Consider the following 24,223-nt stretch of genomic DNA (forward strand, 5'->3'; position numbering starts at 1 on the left):
GGGGGCGAAGCCAGGAAGAGGTTAAGAGGGAGCGGGAGGCTGAGCTCGGGGCGATGCGAGAGAACGCGAGTGAAGGTGTGGTGGACGCGTGCCGTGAAAATATAAAGTCTTGCCCAAAGGCATCGCCTGAAAAATCGAGTATTACATTTTTTATTAAGGCCGCAGTTAATGGCTGAGGTTGATTTTATTCTCACCGGTACAATTTTGTGGAATTGCGTGCAAGGGAAAATATTTCGTAAAATTACTAATGGCAATTAGATGCAATTGTTGGGCTGGTATGAGACCGAGCAATTGCTACAGCTCTTCGGAGAGACGATACAAAGCAGATAAAAATAATAGTAGAAAATTGAACTTCATCACAACCAATTATAATCGTGACACCTCGTGTAATCGCACGGGAAAGTTGAATTGTAACACGCCTCTTAAAATGCCGACAGTGATGAAAGTGATTAATAATGTTGCTCGGTTCTTTAGTTCAGTCTGTAAACTGGGATGCTACCATGGAGCATTCTAGACTTACAATCCAGGAGTGCGTTCAATGGGCGGAGCGCTCAAGCGCTTTCCTATTGAACGGGCCAGTTCACAACCCCCAGAGGGCATTGTCACAAGAGCGGTCTGAAGCTGCCTCCTAAGCGTTAGGTGGGCATGTCACCATCCGGCCAAAGGGCACTGTAACTTTGATGCACACTCTCAGTTTTGGGCTAACGCGCGGCCTACTCGAGCGCCACCGTTCAACGCGAGCTCACGTGTGCCTCGCAGCGACACGGGACCGCTCTGGTAATCGAAGACCGGTTTGATTTGATCTCCGGGTGTGGCAGTTGAAATAATGATTACATTTTCTTAAATTCCACCCCACCCCCCCTCCACCACCACCACCACCTTTGGCCCTCCCGGCAGTGTAAATGGGTTAAACACGGTTAGTTGATGCACAGGTCGCATTCGGTGGGGGGTAAAGTGTGTGGGCATCTCCCGTCTCTCTTGCAAGACGCATCTGGATCGGCGTGAAAATGTAGACCCAAATATCCCCACGAGGGGAAGATCTGTTTTGTTTACTTTTAAGGCGGCACCCTCTCGTGAAGGCACCTTCCACCGCTGTGGCATTGTTAGCAAGACGTTTGCAGGGCTACACCTTGACCTTTACTCGTTAACCGGACGCATCGAAAGCAACGCCCGCTGCCTGTTAACCAGCGGTTAGCACGGGAAAGGGATTGAGATACAGAGAGAAATCTCGCTGGCTGGTCGCGTGGGGTTCCCACTATCGTGCCCCCCACCCCCACAACGACGCAGCAGTTATCGCGCAGTGTCGGCGTCCGTCTGGGCAGTCCTTGGCATGAGCCCGTCGCTCGGCCGTCACTTGCGAGCCCACGCCGACGACGGTTCGATCAATGGGAAAGTGGCTTTTTTGAGAAGCGAGAAGACGGGGGCAGGGGGGGGGGAGTGCTCTTATCGGCCGTATCAGGCCGCATACAAGAGAAGTGTGCGAGCGAAGAACTCCCAAGCGCGCGCATTCACGAACCGTGCAGTTTTGGAGTTGTCATCCCCTGTGTCCATAATACAGAGGGGTTTTTTTTGGGGGGGGGGGGGGGGAGGGGGGTTTAGAGCGCGTAAATTTTTATATTGGTCGCGAAAGTCTATGTTTTAAACAGTTCCCTGCGTGGCGTGTGCGGCTCCGTCCAGACTGATGCGATGAGAGTTGGTGGGGCACCGGCTTTTGGCAATAGAAGAGCAATTTTCGGAGGCGGTAGACAGGAATGATGTAATGTTGCACGATTGACTTGTTCAAAAGTAGAACTTCGCAATGGCGCAGGCGCCCGGAAAGCACGCGAGATTATCGAGGTGGCGTTTAATGCAACCCGATTGGGTATCAGAGAGTGGACAGCGGATGGAATAAGTGGAGTAAGAGACATCGAGGTGGAAAATGGGTGAAACATTTCCTCCCAAGTGCTGTTCAAATTACAGTTACCCAGCCTGATTAAGAATGGTTTCCTAATTGGCTTTCCTTAAGACCAGCTACAGTAATTGCCTTTCTGCATTTACCAATTGCCTGGTGGGCTCCGTTCGAACGCGAATTAAGATTTTTACCCGCTCCACGTGCCTGCTTTGCTAAACACGTCCCATGCGATGTGAAGTTCGATGATTTTGAATTACCGCTCCCTAGAACATGAGGAATGCAATTCGGGTTTGAGTAATGTTAGGCGCGGCCCAGGATCCGTGCAAACATCACTCTCCACTGCCGTTTGGCTGGCGTCGGGCATCAAACCCAGGTTGCAGAGTTCGTACCACAGTTCGCTAATCACGCGTACGCACGAGATTTACATATTGACCCGGGCAGTGCACCGTTGCAAATGAGACTCTCCCCATCCATTGACTCGACTTAATCTTATTGTAAGTGACAACGTCATTTTGAATTGAGAACACTGGTGGCGAACACAGGAGAGGAGGTTCCGTCGGTGAGGCCTCACGTAAAGCCCTCCTGTAAAAAGGTGCCCGCGGTGACGATATGATCAACTTGGCAGGGATGTAACTCAAGTTCTCATGCAAGAGTAGTCTCTGCCGCTCAAGTGTTTGGGCCTTGCGGCCAATATGCCAGGCAGAGTACAGTGCCGGATTATCCTAGCAGCAAAAGGAGAATAAGCTACGGGCCCCGCACTTTCAGGGGCCTCGCGCGAAATACTGTCAAGCTATCAATTTCGGTTCAGTGATTCTGCACTTGCTATATTATTAAAGTACTATAATGCCTTCAACTTTTATGAACGACTGGGTGTTTAAGGTTAAAGCCATTTGTCGTATTATCTGACTGTACAGCAATTGAAAATTACAATTTATGCAAGTAAGTTTTTTAAATATATATTTGTATTTTTTTAGGGCCCTCTTTATATCATGCTACAGGCCCCACACTAGCTTAATCGTGCACTGGCAGGCATGGTGGCACCATCGAGTCAAGCGTCATCAGTGGTCCCAGAAGCCACGTTATTAGCACGGTTGGCTACGTGCGATGCGAAAGAGGCTCAACATTCACTACATACATTAACGCTCCCATGCGTAGTAGGTATTGATATGCTTTACCCGAGTGTCATGTAAAAAGGTAAGGGTGCAGCCCTGTGGTTCCTCGCTCTTGAAAAGCTGGTGGAATGGCCCTCCACCAGAGGGAATTCTCAAGGGGTGATTGGTCTACTCTTCCACACCTGGCCAGACGCTTTGAGAAGAGGTTTGAGAGTGGAGCACTCCGCAACGCGCAATTCGCCGATCGACTTAATGCGGTGAACCCATTTTGCACTGCCGGGGAGGGCAGAGGCCAGGGGGTGATTCAAGACACGTCACAGCCTTGTTCCGCCTGGCGCGCCTGGAGAGCGAACGGACGTCCTCTGGATTGGAGGTCCAATGTGTTAACCATTTCCACATGTAACTGTGTAAACCCAAGTCACGTCTGCAGTGTTTTTCACCACCACCATCATGTCATGTGTGTGTGTGTGTGTTAGAGGGAAGCGGTGGTGTAGCGGTTTTGCACGCTGCGCTATGAACCTGGCGACCTGTTTGAGATTCGAGCTCACGGCCAACACTCAGTCGTGACGATTATCAGAACCGGTCCTGGGCCTCCCCTAGGCCGACTCTGGCTCATGAGTACCTGGTGCGATGTGTAAACATCGCCACGAGGGAGACAAAGGCGGCCGGGCGTGGTGTTGGCCACCCCACCCCCTCATGTGCCGTGCCGGCCTTTATAGGTGCTCGCTAACAGCACTTTCCCCTTAAGTCTGTTACAGGCTATACGGGGAGGGGGGTCTTTGTCTTTGTGTATTGACAGAAATTGGACGTTTTATAAATTTGAGGATCAATTTTCGCACGCTTTCTTTCCCCCACCATGGGGTCCCGTGATATTGAGCCAGTTGCTCATCACAGTCGCGATAGTGTGTGGGGGGGGGGGGGGGGTAAATATTCTGACTACTGCAGAGGATTGATTTGCAAGGCGGCCAAATGCCAATATACAGCAAGTGTATCGACTCCATTTGTGTGGAGCTTTTGAGTGTTGTTAGTCCCTCCTCATGTCAGTGAGTTTTTCTCTGGGCACTCTTTGATTCCACACGAAGCCAAAGCATCCCAATGCACGGGACCCTCCTGAGAGAGCCTTGACTCGGTGAGGTTTTCCTCCGTTAACTAAAAAGGGCATTGTCAGCTCTGTGCTGCAATATCTGTAATTCATCTCGACTACAGGGCCATATGGTAATCTGCGCGCATCTTGTAAATAAACATCCCAGCATACATCCGAGCAAGAAAACATCGCACTGAAATGCACATTGTATTATGCTTTTTTAATTTTTTTTACAATGTGTGTGAATTTATTTTGCACACTATGTAGCCAACCGTGCTAATGGGAGGTGCGGGAGGAGGCGGGGGGGGGGAAATGACTACAAACTGAACAGACAGAGAAGCGCATCGTTCATGGGGTGAAGCAGCAGTGAAGTGGCTCGCGGGGCCACTGCGCTTTGAACCCAGTGCCACATGAGGTTTGATTTTTCCGGCCACGGCTAAACACCAAATAGCGGTGAGGTGATATCTGAACCTTCCATCCTCAACGGCCCGCGTGGTTAAAGAGTGATCTGACGACCCCGGTGACCGAAACCGCATTAGGTGGCCTTCGTCCATTTAGTGGATTGAATTATTTCGTTTTAAAAGCCAATTGAAGTCGAGGGCTGTATCTATCTATCTATCTGCATGGCTGTGTGTACCTACATGATGGTGCACGTGTCCCCCATAGGCAGGGGCACGGTCACTGCGGTTGACTGTGTGTCTGGACAACCTCTAAACGTTTGCGTGTGGCTAAAGAGTTGTCCACAAAAAGTTGGAAATATTACGGTATATATCTTTTTTTAGTTCGTGTCTTCCTTTTCTTTTAACACGGTGACAGTTGCTGATTATGCCAATGTACAGAACCTTTAAAAACAACGGCTCTCCTCCTTGGTGAGTCTATAGCCTGCGCAGTAGTTGTAGACAGTACATCTAATTAGCCGCATCCCGTCCCCAGAATGCTGCTCCAGAAAAAAAATGTTTTAATAAAATCAGCTCCCAATGCACATCTTGCCTTATTTTGCCCCTGTTATTTCTTATAAACCTGTTCACGCGAATATCGGGCGCAATTCTGTTGATAGTCTTACATATGGCAATGTGTTCATGCGTTTAAATGCCCAGTGTCGATCTGTTAACCACAAGGCGCGTTCAGAGAGTTTGTGCAATGTCGCTCTTCGTCCCATCGGAGTGCAGACGACAGTGGTTTACTTATTCGGTCCATAGTTTTTTGGGTTGCATGGCCACAGATGCACTCCTGTGGCCATGTCTTTAAGTTCCTCATTTATGAAGCAAACGTGCGCGCATCGGCCCGTTGATGTTCTGTTGCGGTTGATGGGTTCCACCACCGGTGTCTTCGAGGAGGTATGTCAAAGCCAGGATACAACAATAAAGCCTACCATGTATCCTAGCAGGGAGTGCCTTTTTATTAATTGGTGGGAGAACTTGACTGAAGCACTGGAAGCCAGTCGCTCGTAGGACACTCCCCATCTTCCTAAAGTACGACTCTGCACCTGTACGTGGGTGGCTCAAGGTTTTTAAAACCGCAGGTCCATTAATGTAGCAGAGTGCTTAGATGGGTTTTTATGTCCACATGCTTGGTCCGAGTTTTTTTGTGGAGTAAATCCAAGTGCTGTGATGTTTACGGATTTGATATCTACCTAGAGCCACTTGAACCGTGGGGAGGAGTATTAGTCATTCATATGTAGTTAATTAAGCTAATTATGCTAATTACCCACAGTGCTACTTTCCCGGCTAATTAGCGAGGCAAATTGTGGTATTTAGTTGAAGTCCGCTCTTACCTGTTTGCAATTTTGCCAAAGTTGGGGTGTCACACTTTTGTGGTGAGACACGGTCATTCATGACTGTGATTTAATCGAATACTCAGAATAATTTACTGCCTTTTGATCACTCTCACTGCTTGATGAAGACCTCTCTCCATCTTGTGTCATTTATTCACCATGACCCTCGCCTGACAAACCGGGGTTTGAGTTCTGACCAAGCATAAATCATCATCGGTGAAATGTGAAATCTGAAGCCGCACCCAGAATGACCCAACTTTGGTGGCCTATAGTCCTCAATAACAGCTTTCACCCGAATAACAATTATAACAAACCCTTTTATTTACCCGGGGTAAATCCTCACGGAGTCTCAATAATTGTTCAGCTAGAGGAGCCGTTTTATTGGGCTGCCTGGCCAATTTTATTCTTGAATGTTTGGCACGTGGGTGGAAAGCCTGAGCACGCAGGAGTGAAAAAAAATCGCTCCTTTCGTCTATACAGATGGGTTCATAAACACGCTTGCTGTCCTGCCATCTCGTGGCCACCTGGCAATCCAAGCCTATACACAGCGCCTCCTGTGTCCACGGCAAGGGGAAGCTGTGACACAGTTGTTAGCGCATCTGTGCTATACTCCAAACCAGGTGACCCGAGTTTGATTCCTGGCCACGACTAACATCAGTGGCGAGTGGTAACTGGACTGGTACTCTGAACCCCCTTCCCTCCCACTTTCAGAAACTCTCACTGACCATCCAGCAGTGGCTTGACAAATTAATGTAAAAAAAAACCCCCATCATTGTTATCATTATTTCCAGTCGGTCTCTCTATCCAGGGCGCAGGTCAAATAACCGTGCGATTTTTAAAGGGGTGAACTTCTTAGTCCTTTGTTCTACAAAGAGCCACACAGCGTGAGCATTCATGAACTCCCCCTTGAAGATCACCATGCACAACCACATGACGACATGTGGCAGCAGGATTGACCCGGGATGTACAACGAGCGCTGCCGAGCCGGCAATGTTCATTTTATTAATGAAATGTAACCGACTGAGGGATTTTTTATATTTTTGTCAACGATGACTGATTGGATGAAAAATCATCCAGTGTGACGATGACTACCACTTAGCCACCAAATACCAAAGCGTGACCTCACCGTGCCGAGACAAACTGAAGTGGTCAGAATGAATACACAGGCAAAGAATGTGGAGTATTGTTAACATGGACTACAGCTCACTCATTGGCCAAAATAACTATTGGTGGAGGGGTTTATTGTGTATCCCCTCTCACCAACAAATTAACCGCTACGATTGACGGCTTTAGGCGACCAGACTAAGCGTCTGACTCCACGAAATCAACAGACTCTGTCTTGACTAAACGTTCCAAACGTCATCGTCAACTAGACCTGGAGACTACGGTAACCTTTTGCGAGGGTGGGGTGAAGGGTCCCCCAGGATGGGAAGGGCGCGTGGCCTCCGTTGACGAGAGCTGGTGGCGGCGCTGTCTTCCGCCGTGACAGGATTAGATGTGTCAGCCTCTTACCTGCGGCTATTTTCGAAGCTGCTTTCCTATGGAGTCTACAATGGGGGGGGGGGGGGGGCAATGGGGGGAGGGAGGGGGCCATAAAATAAAGAAACTGTTTAGAAAAAAATGCTTCCATTCGTCCAAGTAAATGCAAACAGCTCGCAAAAAAAACCGCTCGCACAACCACCCAATTGGCGACGGATATAACTCCAGCCTTGTTCACGAACGGCCGTGGCAAGATTCTTGTTGCTGCTGCACACGGACCTGTGGAAATTTCCTGAGAGCGACCTGCGGCCTCCCAGTTCCCCCCTGTCAAACGAAGGTGTGTATACAGATAATTCTAATCAGATGTGGTTATTGGGTGGAGTGATGGCGCAGTGGTGTGTGTGCGCGTGCTGTGAACCTACCGAGCCTGAAATCTATTCCCGGCCATGGCTAACATCATCGGGGGGGAGGGTGGCATGTGATTATCTTAAGACAGTCGTCCCAGGTACACCTTTCACCATACCCAAACTAACCAGCGTGGCGACGTCTGTCAATCCACTGCTAACCAAAGTTCTGAACGTTATTACGTTACATAATTATTGGAACATGTCTCCATATCCCCGTGGCCATCCTTCGGGAGTATCCCAATCAAAATATTTATTTCTCCCTGGAGGAATCCGGTGAGCTACAAAATATTGTTTTCACAGTACTCGTTGCTCATGCACTCTCTGTTCTGCATTTATGAAGGCGGTCTTAAACTTAACCTTTTACAGGAGGAGGCCAAGTGACTCGTTGGCCAAGGCACTCTGAGATAGCACGGCTGAGGATCCTGGGTTCAAATCCAGGCAGCCGCCTTAGATCAAATAAATCCGGGTTCTCGAGAGTACGTGAGCTGATGTTATCCACCCAGTCTCCTACTGGTTAAGGTGCAGCCCTGCAATGTCCTGCTCACACCACTGATGGTGGATGTACCTCCACTGGAGGGAACCTCCAAGGGGGGAGCCCCTGCCATATTTATTGTATTTGGTCTACTCGTCCATGGAGGCTAAATGCCTTGGAATTCAATGACTGCACAAGAATCTAATCGAGTAAAATTTAATTTTTGTTGCATACTTTGACTTATTCCGCCACTCGGTCATGAGCACTGGTTTGAGGAAAGATATTAACGCGTGAAAGGTTTGCCCCGAGTGTGGATTCGCTGTCCGCTGAAGTGACTGCAGAAGTAGGCCTAGGATTGTCATATTTTAAGGTTCATTCTACAACGCAAGGTGGAATGATGACACTGCCCTAATGTCAGAATTCTGAATGGAAATTTATTTTATCTTGACACAAAGGTCACTGGTATAACTTGGGGTGGGGTGGGGGGGGGACAGTTGCAAAAAACATCCACACACGTTTGTATATGTAGAAAAAAAAAACGCGTTCAAAGTGATCACTTATGCTATTTTACCCCCTATACACATCGGATACTGTGAGTTGTGATTTGTAACGGATGCTGCCGTAGTGTAATGGTGAGCGAACTGGACTTACAATCCAGGGGACGCCCGTTAAATTCTCAACCAACGCTGCAAGTTTCTGAACCCCCCACCCACCCAGAGGTATCCGTGGGTACACCACGCGGCTACATCCATCGGCAGGTCGCGTGCAGAGTGACAGTGCGGGGGTACTCCCTCCCACTTCCTCTAAGACGTGCGGCCAGCGGGGAAGGGTGGGCCCAACATACCCTCTAGATGGGCCCTCGACCTCTAGCTATGTGCTTTGAACTTATTTCGCACAGTACCAAGCCAACCGTGCTAATCTGAGGTGCGACTAGCACGGTTGGCTACCCTCGATATGGGCCCTCGAACTCTCCCGGGTTAGTGATGGGTGGGTGGGGGGAGGTGGGGGGCTCCTTCTGCCAGCAGCGGCGTGAACAAGCGATTTCAGGGCTGCACCTTCGCCCTATACCTAATGAATTTGTAACACATTAGCATGGTCTGGTTCTGGAGAGATGTACCTTTTGCTTTATTCATTATTGAAACTCAATCTGCGCCAGGTGTTGGATTCAATTTTACACCCGACCTGCGGTGCATTCGTATATCAAAGAGAGGCACATGGGGTTTTCGTTGCGAATTATTGAAAGTGGTGGTGATGGTGAGCGTGGCTCATGGCTGACTTCGCTTCACACACAGCGGTCGTTATTTGCTGATGGGAATTGGCAAAACGGCGCTCAGCCGTGCGGCTGTGTGAAACAAGAGCTGGAGTGGTCTGGTCGATGCTGCCTGCTCTTGCTTGTTAATTAATCCTTCCACGAGTTTCTATTCATTGTTGCCGATGTGAAAACAGCGGGGGGGGGGGGGGGGGGTGAATTGGCGTGATAGCAATGCATGGCCGTCTCGTTAAGTTGCCGGCATGGGTTTGGTTTTGAATGAAATATTTAAGCTGGCAAGTATGGATTTTTTTTTCGTGAATGTCACAAACAGCCCCTGCTGGCTCTGCAATTTTCCAGCATCTCGTACACCCAAAAGTAGAAATACGAACGATACAACAGTAGGTATTTCAATGTAATTAATACATGTATCTATCTATGTTTAACACGTAGACTTTCGCGACCAATATCATCCATAATAGAGGTTTTTGGGTTGGATCGCGTAAATGTACAAATGTGTCGTTAAAACCCGCCACCACCCGACACAGCCAACTAGTAATGTTTGTCACGTAAACGGAACGTGGCCAATTCGTCACTAGTACAGCACCACCGGTGTGCAGTAATCCTGCCCCCCATCATTGTGCAAGAGCGCAGAAGTGTGGTCATCACGTCTACACCTCTTTTGTCAGGAACGAAACCGTAAGACTTCTACACAAATCTGGCTGTCGCCTGATGAAGCTAGTTGTAATTACTGGCGAAACGTCGTACTCGGTTTGTAAATGTTGTGGCTTGGCTCTCCAACACACCGGTGTGCTGTACTAGTGACGAATTGGCCACGTTCTGTTTACGTGACAACCCTTACTAGTTGGCTGTGTCGGATGGTGGCGGGTTTTGACGACACATTTACGCGATCTAACCCAAAAACCTCTAATGGATGTATCTATCTGTGCAGAGCATTGAGCATTGCCTCCCGGTATGCGTGGTGAGTTTTCTCCCGGGTACTCGCTTTCCTCCCACCATGAAGACAAACACTCATTCACGGAATTGGCCACACATCCCGATGTAGCAGAACCCTCCAAAAAAAAGTCTATAGATTGTGAGGATTATTTTTTTTTTTTATAAATGAGCATTGGGTGAAATAGTTGTTTTGGAATTTCAACAATCGTATGGTAGGGACCAGTGATGCCTGAAGACAATGACTCCTGAACTTCCCACCAGGTGGTGCTCCTTCCTTCCCCCCGCCTCGTTGCAACAATGGGATGCGGCCAACCCTGGCCAAAAATCTGATCTGGGCCACTCAATCAAGCCCTAGACAGCTCGACCGACTCGGCTAAATGTCCCCCCCAACCCACCCACCCAACCTCCCCCAACCCCTCCGTGGGCATCGGTGCGCAGTCATGTATTTACCTGCCCGCCACCACTACTGCTGCCCTCGCAGTAATTCTGGCGATGTCCCCTGGCTTGAGGACGAGAGTGAGAATTGTTTGTGGTGGTGCCGGCGGTGGACCGGGGGGGGGGGGGGGGGGAGGGCAGAGCAATCGCCCTGCCCGCTCCGATTCGCCGGCACGGTTCTAGGGTGCATTGGTCTGTTTGTTGGCATCAGAGGCCCCCATTATTCATGGCAGGGGGGGGGGCATCGTGAAGACTTCCTGGCTTGGTTGGGAAGTTGGAATGTGACCCAATTTTGTTGTTTGTGTTTGGTGCCATTTTCTTAATTTGTTGTTTCATTTTAGATATTGCTTGCTAGTAGGGTTTTCATTTGCTTGGTAGTGGCCGTATATGGATTTGGTCCTTTATATATAAATTAATGTGCAGCGTTGTGAGATGCTATTAGCATCAATGACGCGAAGTAAAATGAAAATTTTATTATTATTTGCGTGTTTAACGGGGGCGATCGGGGGAGCTCAGCCGAACACCGGCGCAAAGGCAGTGAAAAGGACTTGTGAGCAGATCGAGTTGCGGAGTCACCCCTCACATTGGTTTCCTAAGCCTGGCCACGGTCCACCCAGCTGGATGGAGATCTTTCAAGGTGCCGTCTGTCACTTCTTTTGCACAGTACGTAGCCAACCGTGCTTAATCGTAGGTGTGGTGTGCAGCGGTTGGGGGGGGGGAGAGATGAGGCTTTTACCGCAGCAGGTGAATTGACAGATCGCTGTAAATTATCATCATTATTACCACTACTTAACATGTTAAAATATCAACTGCTCTGCTCTGAAACGGTGAAGAAAGCACTCGTGCTCACTGACAGATTCATTAACCTGGGATTTACAGATTGCCCGCTGCGGTGCTCGTTATTTACAGCTCTCATCAGAGAGCTGTTTTATTTAACAATGCAGGCGTGGCCATGAAAAGCCCTGCCGGGATTTTTTTTGTTAAACGGGGGGTGAAGGGGGGACCTGTGAGAGGGGGGGCACATTTTGACTTTGGAGTGAAGATGATGGGCAGCCCTGTTGCCCTCGGAATTTTAAAGGCCCCCTCAGATTTAGCACGGTTGGCTACGTACTGTGCGAAAGAAGTTCAACATAAGTACAAATGTGTGTGTGTGTGCATATAGACTTTTATTGCTTTGTAGTGGTTCAAATGCAATACCGTAGCACTTCGAAGGCTGATAGATTATTGGTTCCCAGCATTTTTGGAGCCACGCACCACCGTCAACCAGTACCGGATTATCCAAGTAACAAAAGTAGCTACATATGCTACCGGCCCCGCACTTTCAAGGACTCCGCTAAATGCTTTCAAATTATAAATTCCGGTTCAGTGATTCTGCACTTGCTCTTACTATAGTACTATACTGCCTTCAACTTTTATGAACGACTGGGTGTTTAAGGTTGATGATTTGTCGTATTATCTGGCTGTATAGCAATTGAAAATGACAATTACTTTACTATGCAAGTTAATTTATTTTTATATTAGCTTAATCCGGAACCGCCGTCAACCCACTAAAACATAATTGCGGATCGCCACTCTCCAATAAATGTTTTTTTATTAAAACGACTTCGAATTCACGGTGCCAGCAACGGTTCCACGCACCACGTCCCATGGCCTTGCAGAGAAACTTCGTGATCCATGGGACCACGGGTTGGCAACCTCAGCTGTACGGTGATTTGGTTTTTTTGGAACGACAAGCCATGCAATCAGCCTGTGCCGTTGCTACAAGTCACGCGGCGGAATTGAAACTATTTTAGCTGTAGAATTTGTATATCACGTTTTTCTCGCTTGTTTATCGAGACAAGTCCTCACCGAGCCTCAAGACTTTTTTTTCAGGCTAGTCCTGTTTGCAGCGATGTTGCCGTCATGCCACTTGAGTGATTTGCAGGTAATGTTTCAGCATTAGGATGTTTGGTTAATAACCGGTTGCAGTGTGGGTGGGTTTTTTTTGCTAATGGGAGCAAACCAGAGATACCCAGGGGGAAACCCACACAGAAAGGCTCCCAAGTCGGGCATCGATCCTCGGCCCTTCTCGCTCTTCGGCACAAGCGTTATCACCAGAATTGATATAACAAAGGTAAATAACAATATTTGACATTGGTGGTGGTAATATTGTAAAGTAAAATCATTGTGTATAACAACCCTGAAGCCCCCCCCATTTAAACTTGATCTGGCCCTGGGCGCGAGACCATTTGCATCTCATCCTAAAGGACACCTCTGCTAAGTTTACCATTTTCTGCTAAAGATCATTGCTCACGAAAAAGGAATCCTCGTCACCCCAAAGCGCACGGGGGGAAAAAACGGCACCATATAATCTCCCAGCTCGCCTGTACAATTCTAATTTAATACTCCTGGCAAGAAGATCAGAACAGTCTCATTTTAATGTGCGAAGTCTCCTCAGCCGGATCGAGGGGGCTAAACGGGCGCCGCATGGCCGAGAGAAGAGATGGAGTGATGTGGTACAAGAAGACGTGAAGCTGAGTGGACATGCCAATGACTGGTACCAGCGGTGTCAGGATCGGCCTCTGTGGAAGAGGCTCGTGAAGGACGCTGCTTGGCAGTTGGAGGCAGTCGCCCTCCAGCAACAACGGTGGGGAGAGGAGCGACGCTCACAACAATGAGCGGAGCGCCGGGTGGCTAAAACACAGCAAGTTGGCACAGTTAGGGGGCTTAGGTGTTGCGTCGGCCAGTCATCTCAGACAGTCGACCCATGGATGGCACCTGGGTCTGCCACGTGACCTTCTGCCGGCGGGTGTTCGACACTTCACGTGGCCTCAACATGCACATAGTCTGGCACAAGCGTCGTGGTAACGTCACCGCCACTTAGTGGCGAATAGCGGTTGTTGTTTTTGGACAAATGAAAGGGTTAATGGCACGGCAATGCTCGCTCGTTTCAAGTGACGTTTGATGGAGAAACACGAGGAGGATCTGGTGAGGTGGCGGGGTGGGGGGGATGCTTTTGGATGTCTCCAGAATGCAATCTCTTCTCCTCCGCGCGGAGGTTGGTACATTCATCAGTGGCGGAAAAACTTCTAAAACCCCTGCACTTCTGCAGCTGTGGATAACGATACGTCTTTCAAACACACGTCGGCTTTCGAAGCCAAATACGATTCGCGCATTATTTTTGGTTGGGCCACAACGATTGACCAAAATGTGTGCCCGTTCATAAATGCCACACAACACCAAACGAGGCCAAACAAACTCGATTTTGTCACGTGACAAATACATTTGTGACGCCTAATATTGGCGAGGGTGGTTTCTTGACCTCGTCCCAAAAAAAATCGATTACGATTCATGACAAGCCTCTTTGCGGGAAGATCGTAGAGGCTATGAAGTTTTATGTCCGCGCCACCCGTGTTTTGCAGGTCAGCCCAGGACACGTGATTGGCACAGAGAGAGGGAACTGAAGAATGATAAAAGAGGTTGCATTGCTGCGAAGCGTGCGCGCGCGTGCGCTCGGCTTTTTGACAGAGTACAAAGCTTTAATATCAATTGAAGCGCATTCATAGTTATTCAAGCATATTATTAGCGCGAAGCATACAACAACAACAACAAAAAACGCATTCGAGCAGAGATGAAAAACGGCAACAAAGGAGTTGGCGCTGGCTTCTGCACGGCTCGGACGAGAGAGACGCCAGCATCCCGTGGCCGCCCTTAATCCATTCGCTCGCTTGTTCATCCAGATGAGGAACGAATATTTTTTTTTTTAAACGGCGTGTAGTGCTGACCTTTGCGACCTGCGCGCGGCGCATGCATTACAGCAAGAAACAAAAGTGAATAAATACAGAGCTGGAGGACGCGTGTTGGGTGGAGATGGTTAATGCATTAGTTTAAACAAACCTAGCTCATCTCAGGGAACGCGTGGGTCGCGCTGGCGCTGGTCCGGGGGACCGCCTTACTCTGTCGGCCACTTTCATGATCCGTCGTCATGGCGATGGCTTTTTCTATCGCGTCGCTTCTTTCCCTGTAAATTTCCAAACAAATAGTGTGTGTCGGGGGCGGGGGGGGGGGGGGTGGAGAGCGATCGTACGAGAAAGTACGCGCCGGGCGTTTTGGGGACGAAAAAAATCAAATCTAAACAAATTATTCGCTTATTTACGTGCCTGGATCATACGCCCCGGCCTACGCACGCGCGCCCGCAGAAATCTCATGAATTTTAAACGGACTTTCAGCATAAAGCAAATTACTGTGGGGACAAATCGGCATCATTTGTGTGGGCCCCGCTGAATGAACATGTTCCTCCCGCTAGGACTGCGTCCCTCATGCTGCCGGTGCCTCACTTTCAGCGACGTTGGGAGTCAAACGGTTTAAATTAGCGCGCAGGATGTCAGGAGGGTTACTTTTTCAGGATCATCCCCTCTTCTTTTTAGGTCACCATCCGAGGAAATCTCCTTAAGGCTGCGAAGGTCATTTTAACAAGTCCCGGTTTTTCCGTAATAATACACAGCCCAAGATTATGTTTTTATTTTTATTTTGACTTCTCCCCCTCCTCCCGGGATTGTGAGATCTTTCTTCCCATGGAAATGTCCCGGGTTTGTTTTTGTGTTTTTTCAGAGGCCGCAAACTTCGCGGCGAGGGAGAACTTGCAAGGCCGATTCAGATGCCGATTTGTTTTGTTTGTTTACCGTGGCCGGGAACCGAATTTCACTTCGCACTCCGCCACCGGCGCGCGCGTACTCTCGCGCGCGCGCGCATCCCGAAGCGAGCGACGGGCGTCACTCCGCGCTTTCTTTTTTTCGAGGCGTTTCAATCCTGACCGATGCCTCCCCCGTGCGACGCGCGGCTGCGGGGCTGCCCCTCGCGCCGCTCTGCCTGCGCTGCGCTATCTTTAGATCCGCAGCTGTCTTGGTGGTGGCGGCTGCGGCGGTGGGGGGGGGGGGGGGGGGTGGTGGCGCGTGCAGCGATCCCGCCGGCGTCACCCCCCCGGCCGCACGCGCCACGGCCAGCGCCGTCCCTTCCCCCCACAGCTTTCGGCGCACGAGCACGCGCGCGTTATCGGTTGAAGCGCGAGCGTTTAAACCGATCTCGCGCTGCTGCCACCCCCCCCTCCCTCCCTCCCAGCCAAGCCACGGCCCGTCCGGCGCGCTATAGCCGCACGACATGCGGCGCGGTGCTCGAGTGGACAATGTGTGAGCAGCAGCGGCAGCAGCAGCAGCAGCAGCAGCTCGGCTCCGGCGGTGGTGATGCCGACGATGGCGGCGACGGCGACGGCACGGTTAGGGATCGGTTCCGCTGCGTTTCCAGTTCGGCGGCCGCGTCAAATCTGGACGCCTCCTGGGGGAGGAGATCCATGACTGCGGTGCCCGGTGACGGCGCGAGCGGTCGACGTGAGTTTCCTAGGCGGTGTTGGCGTTGCGCGAGGTGCGTGCGCGTGCGTGCGTGCGCGTGCACGTGCGTGCGTGCACGTGTGTGTCTTCCCCCCCCCCCCGCCGCCTCTGTGGGGGAGCGGTAGTGCAATGGTTAGCGCAACCGGACTGCAAACCCGATCGACTGAGTTAGATTCCTGGCCGATGCTCAAATCGGTGGCGTGTATCTTGACCGGTCCTGGGCACTCGACTCGGCCTTGAATGATTTCACGGTGCGGTGTGGTCGTCAAAAGCACTGGGGAAACAAAGGTGGCCAGGCACGATGCTACCCACACAACCTCCTTCCCAACCCTGTGCACTGTACTGGCTTTAATACGTGCTCGCAAACGGCTCTTGCGCCCACAGTCTGTTCGGCTATGTGTGTTTGTCCGTGGTGCATGCACGGCTAGCATTCTGGATCGGTATTCTCCAACAAATGATCAGTGTGTGCGCTTTGCGTGATTTCGGAAATTAAAATAAGAACAACGCATTGTTCGTGCAGCCAATCTGCTTTTCCTTTGCAAGCAATTTGTTTCGTGTATGTACGTCATATTTACATTTGAAGGTAGTTCATGGAATGGCATCAATTATTAAATCAATGAAATATATAAGACTCTGTAAATTAATTGCATTTTAAATGAAAACATGCTCTGTGATGAAAATATGGCCTGTGTCAGCGTTTCAATCATTGCTGAGAATTCCCATGTGTTATGCTCTTTAAAAATGTCACGCATGCTAATAAAGTGTGGCTTAAGGTTCTGCGGTGCAAGCTGCATTATTCATCTCGTGTTTAAAGAATCGCCGCATCCAGCACCGGCTGCATGTGTCATTGTTTTTTGTTCGTTTCATTGTTGCTGTACGAGAGGGGGGGGGGGGGGGCGGCGGCCCCCACTCTCTCACCGCGAATGCGTTACAGTGCGCTCCGCACGATCATCGAGAGAATTATTTACCGACAACAAGTTCTCTCTCGGGTGTTGTAAATCATTGCACGCTCTTTCCCGGCTGACGTTGCCCGCATACTTTATTAACACCGAGAGCTTCCGCGCGCTGCAGTGGTGGTTGGCGAGCGCTGGGGGATTTTTTTGCGATGCAGAAGGTGGCCGGTTCGGTGCGATCTCGATCTCTCTGCTCTGGCAGTCGTGAAACGGCGGCGCGAGTTTCTCAAAATCCCTGCCCCGGGGGCGCCTCCTGTCCACCCGGCTGTATAATTGGAGTCGCCGAAAGTTGTCCGAACGGCAGGTCGCGCGCGGTTGTATAGAGTGGGGGAATGCCCACCCGATGTGGAAGAGTAGACCCAAAACACCCTCCAGTTCGCTCGTCGTCAAGAGGCAGTGGTGTGAGCAAGCCATTGCAGGTCTGCGCCTTTGCCCCGTTTATGTTGTTAGTACTGATATTGAAACACTCATATGAAGTAGCCTGAAGACCCTTGAAACCCACATCCTCCGACCCGATAGGGAACAAAGTGGCTCGCGATTCTTGCTGTATCAGCAGAGGGGGAGATACGTGGTCGGGGCCTCTCCTGTAACACACGAGAAGCTCTCTCTCTCTGTTTTCACATCGCGCATTTCGGAGTGTACACACACACACAGAGAGGCACCTCCCTCCCGCCCAACCCCAGACGCGCACCGCGCCTTTGTGTAAAATTGAAAGTGGTGGGGATCCCAGTCAGACCCGGAACGGTTGGGCTGACGTGCTGGGCCCCCAGTTGTTGCAACCACGACAACAATTGGCCGTGTTCACTAGGAACTTGTCTTTTTTTTTGTATAATCGCAGACGTTAGTCAAATCCCGAATCCTCATTTTAGACTGGAGGCATCGTGATGAGCTCCGAATCTGCTCTTTCACAGGGGTCCAGTGAATCGCGCGTGCTGTAAACATCGTGCGTGCTCTGAGCCCCGCTCGGAGAGCTTTGGGGATCTTTTGTTATTCTGGTGAACATTTAGCGAGGTGTATAACAAAAAAAAACTCGCCCCCAATGGCAATTCAGCTTGGGGAGGGGGGTAGGGTGGGGTGGAAGTGGGGGGTTGGGGGCTCTTGTGACCAGGCAGAGGCACCGCAAGGAGGCAGAATGCACCACTTTTCTCGGGAGGGGTGTCCGGTGGTCAGCCCCTGCTCCAAAAATTGCCTTTAGCAACGACCTCCAAAGTTGTGAGGGGTGAAGAGGGGGTTTGTCCGCCGAAGAAGAACACGGGCGGATAAAGCAGACGAAGCACACGCTTCGAACGTGCTGCAAACTCTTGACCAGGGGTTGGAACGGGAACAGCAGGGGGCATTGTGTTATTCACGGTGATTAATTTATTTCCTGTCCATGCTTGCGGCCGTTTAATTTTTGAACGCTCCGAGCAGCCGCGGCGGTCGTTGAGGCAGCAGCAAGGGGGCACCCCCCCCCCCTCTCCTCCTCCTCCTCCACCCCCCACGACAGCTCCACACTTGAGCGGGGCCTCAGCATGAGGGCTATAAGCCTTGTTGTGAGAGTAAAAAGGGACGGAAATAAAAGAACGGTTTTTTTTTCTTTCCCCTCCTCCTCCTCCTGCTACTTACTCCGTGGTTGTGTGGTGTGTTGGTGGTGGTGGTGGTGGTGCTTTGCACTGTGTGAGAGCTTGACTCAGGCGTCGTTCCCTTGCTGACGGCTCTAAGCAGATGTCTCTGCTGTGCGGTGAGTAGAGAACCCGCGCGCGTTGTGTCCGTTGCGTTCCGTGCGTACTTTAAAAAACACACACACACACACACAACCGGCGGAGTTTCTGGCGCTTTTCAAAAATGTACGGCCGTCAAAATCGCTCGACGTCGACCTGTGTTTTTATTTTACTTCTTCATTTGCTCGTTTTGACGATTTTGCCGACCTCGTTTGTCCCGACTCGGACATGGGGGGGAGGGGGGGGGGCACGCTCGGCCGATCTATCCTCAAGACCCCGTGCGGTAGACAAACGCCGCTCCGTTAACGTGCAACCAGCAACGCCGTGTTGGATAACATTCAAACAAAAATAAGTTCTATCGATGAGAAAGCAGAAAAAGTTGCACGATGAATAGATTTTTTGTTTGTTAGTTTGTGCAATTGTGTATATACGCTGTAAATGCCAAGCCAGCAGCAACATTTCAATCGCTGTGCATTTTGTAATTTCCCGCCATTCAATAATGCGCTGTGAAAACCCGCGTTCTAATTGAAATCATTAGGTTTGTCGATTTGCGACCAAAGCGGCATGGCCATTGTGTTCGCTGTCCGTGACAGCAGGCTTGCGCTGACGTCGCAATGTTCAACTGTAATAATTTATTAAGATCAATGAATGTTTAGCGTCCGTTCTATATATTCAACGGACGCTGGCGCTGCGTGTAACGGTGAGCACGATGGGCGTGCGCTCCACAGGGAAACGGAGGTTCATTTCGACCTCCTGTCACAGCAAATTAAAATGATGCGCAGGTTTCTTATATCGCCTCGCCCTCTTGTCCACCGAGCAGTTTATATCCGGCCGCCGGGTCGCACGCGCGGTAGGGTAAAGTGTGGTGGGTGCTTCCTCCTCTTCCAAGAGTCTGGCCAGAATGGAAGAGGTAGGCCAAATATCATCCTCTGGAGAGGTTCTTATCATAGTGCAGGCCCTTCAGCCAGCAGTGGCATGTCCAAGTACTTGCAGGGCTGCGACTTTTACCTTTTTAAAATCTATATATATTCGCCAACAGAGTAGATCTTGATTTTTGTATTAGGTGAGAGGTGGTAAAAAATCACTTTTTTTTACATATGTGAAGGCATACTTTGAGTAAATGTATTACTTTTACATATTGCGTGATAATTAGACGATGTACGTAACCCCACACGAGGAGAAATGCCACGAATGTGGAAGCACCGGGGTGGAGACTGAGATACCGCATGAGGGCTTGTTCCAAGTGGCGAACCAGGATGTTGTATAGGACTGGAGTGGACGTGGAGATGATGGCCCAGCTGATATCAATGAGTGGACAAATAGAACAAGGAAGGGTATTCCACCCACATGAGTGGCAGTAATACCAGGAATTAACAGACTTGGTTCATAATGTACGAGTTCATATTCTTAGTTTTTTCGGTAAAGTCACGTTTTATATATATTTTGTTATTTTGTTGTTTCTCTTCAACGTGACTTTACCGAAAAAACTAAGAATATGAATTACTGCAGTCACGAAAGCTTTAAATCAAAATTTAATGTACGAGTTATCGTTTGATTTGTGTGCTGTATAGCAGAGTCCATGTACATAACATGTGTGGTGTTTCTGATGGATTGTCATGATTTGGGGGTTTCAGTCCAAATAAAAAATATATTTATTTTTTTCGTTTTTAGCATCTTGTTTATATTATATGATTTGAATGTTGAACTTATTTTGTGCACCGTACGTAGCCAACCATGATAATCGCAGGGGAAGTACAATAAACTGTAAAGTTTACACTTCTTATAGTTAGGATAATGAAGTTAATTTACAGAATAGAAATAAAATATTCTTACGCGGACGATTTCATGCTTGTATCTGTGAGCAAATTAATCGGTTTTAGTCTGTATCCATGCATCACTACATACATACCATGGGTTTGACATATTTCTTTAAAGACTTAAAATGTGAATGGTGACATCTTTGAAAACATTGCTTAAACTGCGCAATGGATTTATTTATTGTATCTTCATGTACTCATTCCCTCTCCTGTTAACTCTCAACAAAAGGCAGCTCTCTGAAGGTTCAGTTATCGTGTCCCGAGTATTAGTTAAGTCCAAGACGACCTCTCTTAAACGCAATCCGTACTTTGGAGCGGTGATGCAGCCGCTCGCGCGCTGCATTCTACACCAAGCAACCCATGTTCGATTCCAGGCCGTGGCCAACATCCGTGTTTACTCTTTGGTTCTATTCGGTACAGTCACGTAGGTAAAAAATAAAACAACAAAAATCACGACGTTTCGGCCACAACACAAGTGGCCTTCATCAGGTGAAGGCCACTTGGTGAAGGCCACTTGTGTTGTGGCCGAAACGTCGTGATTTTTGTTGTTTTATTTTTTACCTACGTGACTTTACCGAATAGAACCAAAGAGTATGGATCCTTGCAGTCACGAAAGCTTCAAATCTAGAACATCGGTGTTGCCGAGATGAAGCGGTCCTCACCCCTCTTCACCAAACCCGCGCGCTGACCAGCGTGGTGAAGTATAGTCAAACAACCCCCACAACTTACAGGACATGGAGAAACCTTCATCCAGCAGTGGATTTACAATGGGGTGGTAACGTAACACGATTCGTATATACGCTATTTGAGCGTGAATCGCCGGCAATTTCGGTTTAAATCGTACTCGCAGAGTTCAGGTTCGTGAGTGGGATCCAATGTCCCACCCCCCCCCCCCCCCCACAAAAATCTTTTGGGATGGTCCTGAACGAGTGAAAGTGACACCGTGCGAAATTGAGCGATTTTTTTTGAATGCGTGTCCGCTGGCATCGTGCTGTGAACCGCGACTCTGCAGCAGGTAGCTTCAGTCCGAGTCAGCTCTGGCCGGGGGGAAAGAGGCCCTCGGGTACCTTCCAGGGCCGCGTTAGGTAAATTATAATCTTTTTTTAAATATTTCATGGCGGTTGCCGAGCACGGGCCCAAAGGGACCCAAGACTCGGAGCGACTTGGGGACGGCGCTGTTGAAGTTCTCAGCAGGTCCGAGCTTCGAGCCCGTCTTGAATTCCAGCAGGCCTTACGAGACGGTTGGAAGAAAATTCCAAAGTCGGGCAAGTGCGAGGAAATAATTGTAAACGGAAGGATTATTTACCTGCGGGTATGGTGGTTGAACACCGCTCCGTGCTCTAACCTCCCCCCCCCCCCCCAAACCTCTTATGGATGAAATTGGCCGCGAAAGCCTAAGTGTTTAAACTGAGACAAAACTGTCAGTCTGGTTCCTGAGTCATCGGCATCGGGTGCAGGATGCACTGAGTGATCATCACGGGAACGGTAAGCCATGGCAGTAGCAATAGAAAAGTGACAATGAGGTGATCGGCCGCGCCGAATGAGCGAGGTGACTGCAGTGGAATCTGCGAGGGGCTGGATCGTCCATCAACCCGGCTGCCTTGCGTTGGATTCTGTCAAGTACAGTGAGGCATTGTGTCCGCTGAAGACGATAAGTGATTTAATAGAGAGGGGGAGGACGTTGTGTTGGAGACGAGGCGCAGAACCAGGCAAAGTACCAGAGGGAAAGGTGACGATGTCAAACTGGGCTATCGTCGACTACCGCTGCATATTTTCGTTACTTGGCTAGAAATCCAGAGTGCTCGAAATGCAAACTGCATTCACGTGATTGATACAATCAGAAGCGATGGTTGGGGTGGAGGGGGGGGTAGCGTGCTCCGGCTTTCTCCTGTTCAGAATGGAGAAGCGTTTGCTGCAAGCAAACCCGTGCGTCGTCAGATTTGTGAGCTGTGGACGCCTATGCTTTATCGATTTGGTTTTTTCTCTCCTCGCGGCTTAAGTGGTAAGGTGAGTGCAGAAAGACCGCCCTCGAAGGCCATCGATAACATCACGCCGGGGATTGAACCCCACGCGGAGTAAATGCTGATGATGGGCTGTTAGTTTACTTAAGCCTGGCAGTGTGTGTGCCACGTTTCGTTTCAACCCTTTTTGCGTGGCCTGACACCTAAAAACAATAACTCGGGGCGTACGTACACGGTCCACACCCGCAGATTCGTGGACCCGTTTGCTGTACTGTCGCCTCGTGACCACCTCCGAGGGTTATCCTCCCCACCCCCCCCCCGGCGGCTTTGGGAGTTTCAAAGATCAGTGCGATCCACCAACCCCTGTAATGCCACCTTTCTTCTCAGTGCAGATGGCAATGTTTTCAAGGGCGAGTCGTGGATGCGAACCCTATGCCTCTAAAACACCGAGCTGCAGGGGTCTCGCCAATGCGCCGGGCTCATGGCATGCAGCGTGTCAATAAAGGTATCGCTCATTTGGTACATCATGAAGACGGCAGCTTGAGCTAAGTCGATAATGAAAGTAAATTAGATATTCTTTGGATATTTCGGTAAAGTCACGTAGATAGGTTCTTCTTTGACTTCACCGACATATCCAAAGAACATTAATTCCTGCAGTCACGACAGCTTTAAGTCAAGATTTAATTAATTGCATTTTATAAAGCGCCCCTCTGCAAGGTACTCAAAGCGCTGTGCATTGCTAAATAAGTAAATTTGCTTTTCGCCAAGGGGAGGGGGGAAAAAACGAAGTGTCTAAACGGCCGCTTGTGTTGTGGCCGAAACGTCGTGAGAATTTTATTGTGTTATTTTATTATATTATTTTATTCTCTTTCGACGTGACTTTACCGAAAGAACCAAAGAAGATGTCTAAAGGTAATTTAGAGAACCCTAAACGAGTGAGTTAAACACGCCTCGAAGTGGATTTAAACCACTGCCCTCGTCTCCAGGTTGTGAACAACACTGGAGGAAAAGGGTTCCATGGACGGTGAGCAACACAACGAGGCCTTCCGTAGTGATACAAAGACAAATTCCCTCGTGTAGCCGACAGCTGACTGTTGGGGCAAGTGCTGTTATCGAGCACCTAATGAAGGCCCGGACAGAACACGAGGGGGTGGGTGGCCAGAACCACGCCGGACCGCCTTTGTCTCCCCAGTGGCAATGTTTACACGCCGCACCAGATGCTCATCTAAGTCAACCTAGGTGAGGCCCAAGACCGGTTCAGATAATCGCCACCGGTGTTGACCGTGAGCGGGAATCGAACTCGGGTCGCCGGGTTCGTAGCGCAGCGTAGCGCTCACCACCACACTAACCGTGGACGATGGTTACCTTCATGAAACCTTTGTGTACGTATCTCGAATGTCGATGCTACGTAAAAAAAAAAACTATTAATTTCCCCCTGGCCGTATAACTCAGCTCCGACACGGAGAGACGGTTCACGTAATTCCGTCATTTTTCTGGCGCCCGCTCGCTCGCACAAAGGCTCCGTTTATGTAATTTCGGGAAGTGTTACAGCCATTTATTTTTGCTGCT

At 49.6% G+C, this 24,223-nt stretch overlaps 1 protein-coding gene across 8 annotated transcripts in view; it reads left to right on the forward strand.

Annotated features, from left to right (window-relative positions):
- LOC116953433 (dystrophin-like) overlaps positions 1–24,223 on the forward strand; it is a 373,535-nt gene that overhangs the window by 51,701 nt on the left and 297,611 nt on the right. For 4 of the 8 annotated variants that reach the window (XM_076074971.1, XM_076074968.1, XM_076074966.1 and 1 more), the window contains exon 2: positions 15,958–16,223. The exons of 3 other annotated variants lie outside the window; for them this stretch is intronic. In XM_076074971.1, coding sequence (XP_075931086.1) covers positions 16,022–16,223 — 202 coding nt within the window. In that variant the 5' untranslated portion in view covers positions 15,958–16,021. Of the gene's footprint in view, positions 1–15,957; positions 16,224–18,652; positions 18,897–24,223 lie in introns of those variants that run through there. One more of the 8 variants, XM_032973645.2, reaches the window with a different exon arrangement.

This window comes from Petromyzon marinus, chromosome 51, assembly GCF_048934315.1.
Source record: "Petromyzon marinus isolate PM22_M1 ecotype Great Lakes invasive population chromosome 51, UKy_Petmar_22M1.pri1.0, whole genome shotgun sequence".
In the NCBI taxonomy this organism is placed as follows: domain Eukaryota; kingdom Metazoa; phylum Chordata; class Hyperoartia; order Petromyzontiformes; family Petromyzontidae; genus Petromyzon; species Petromyzon marinus.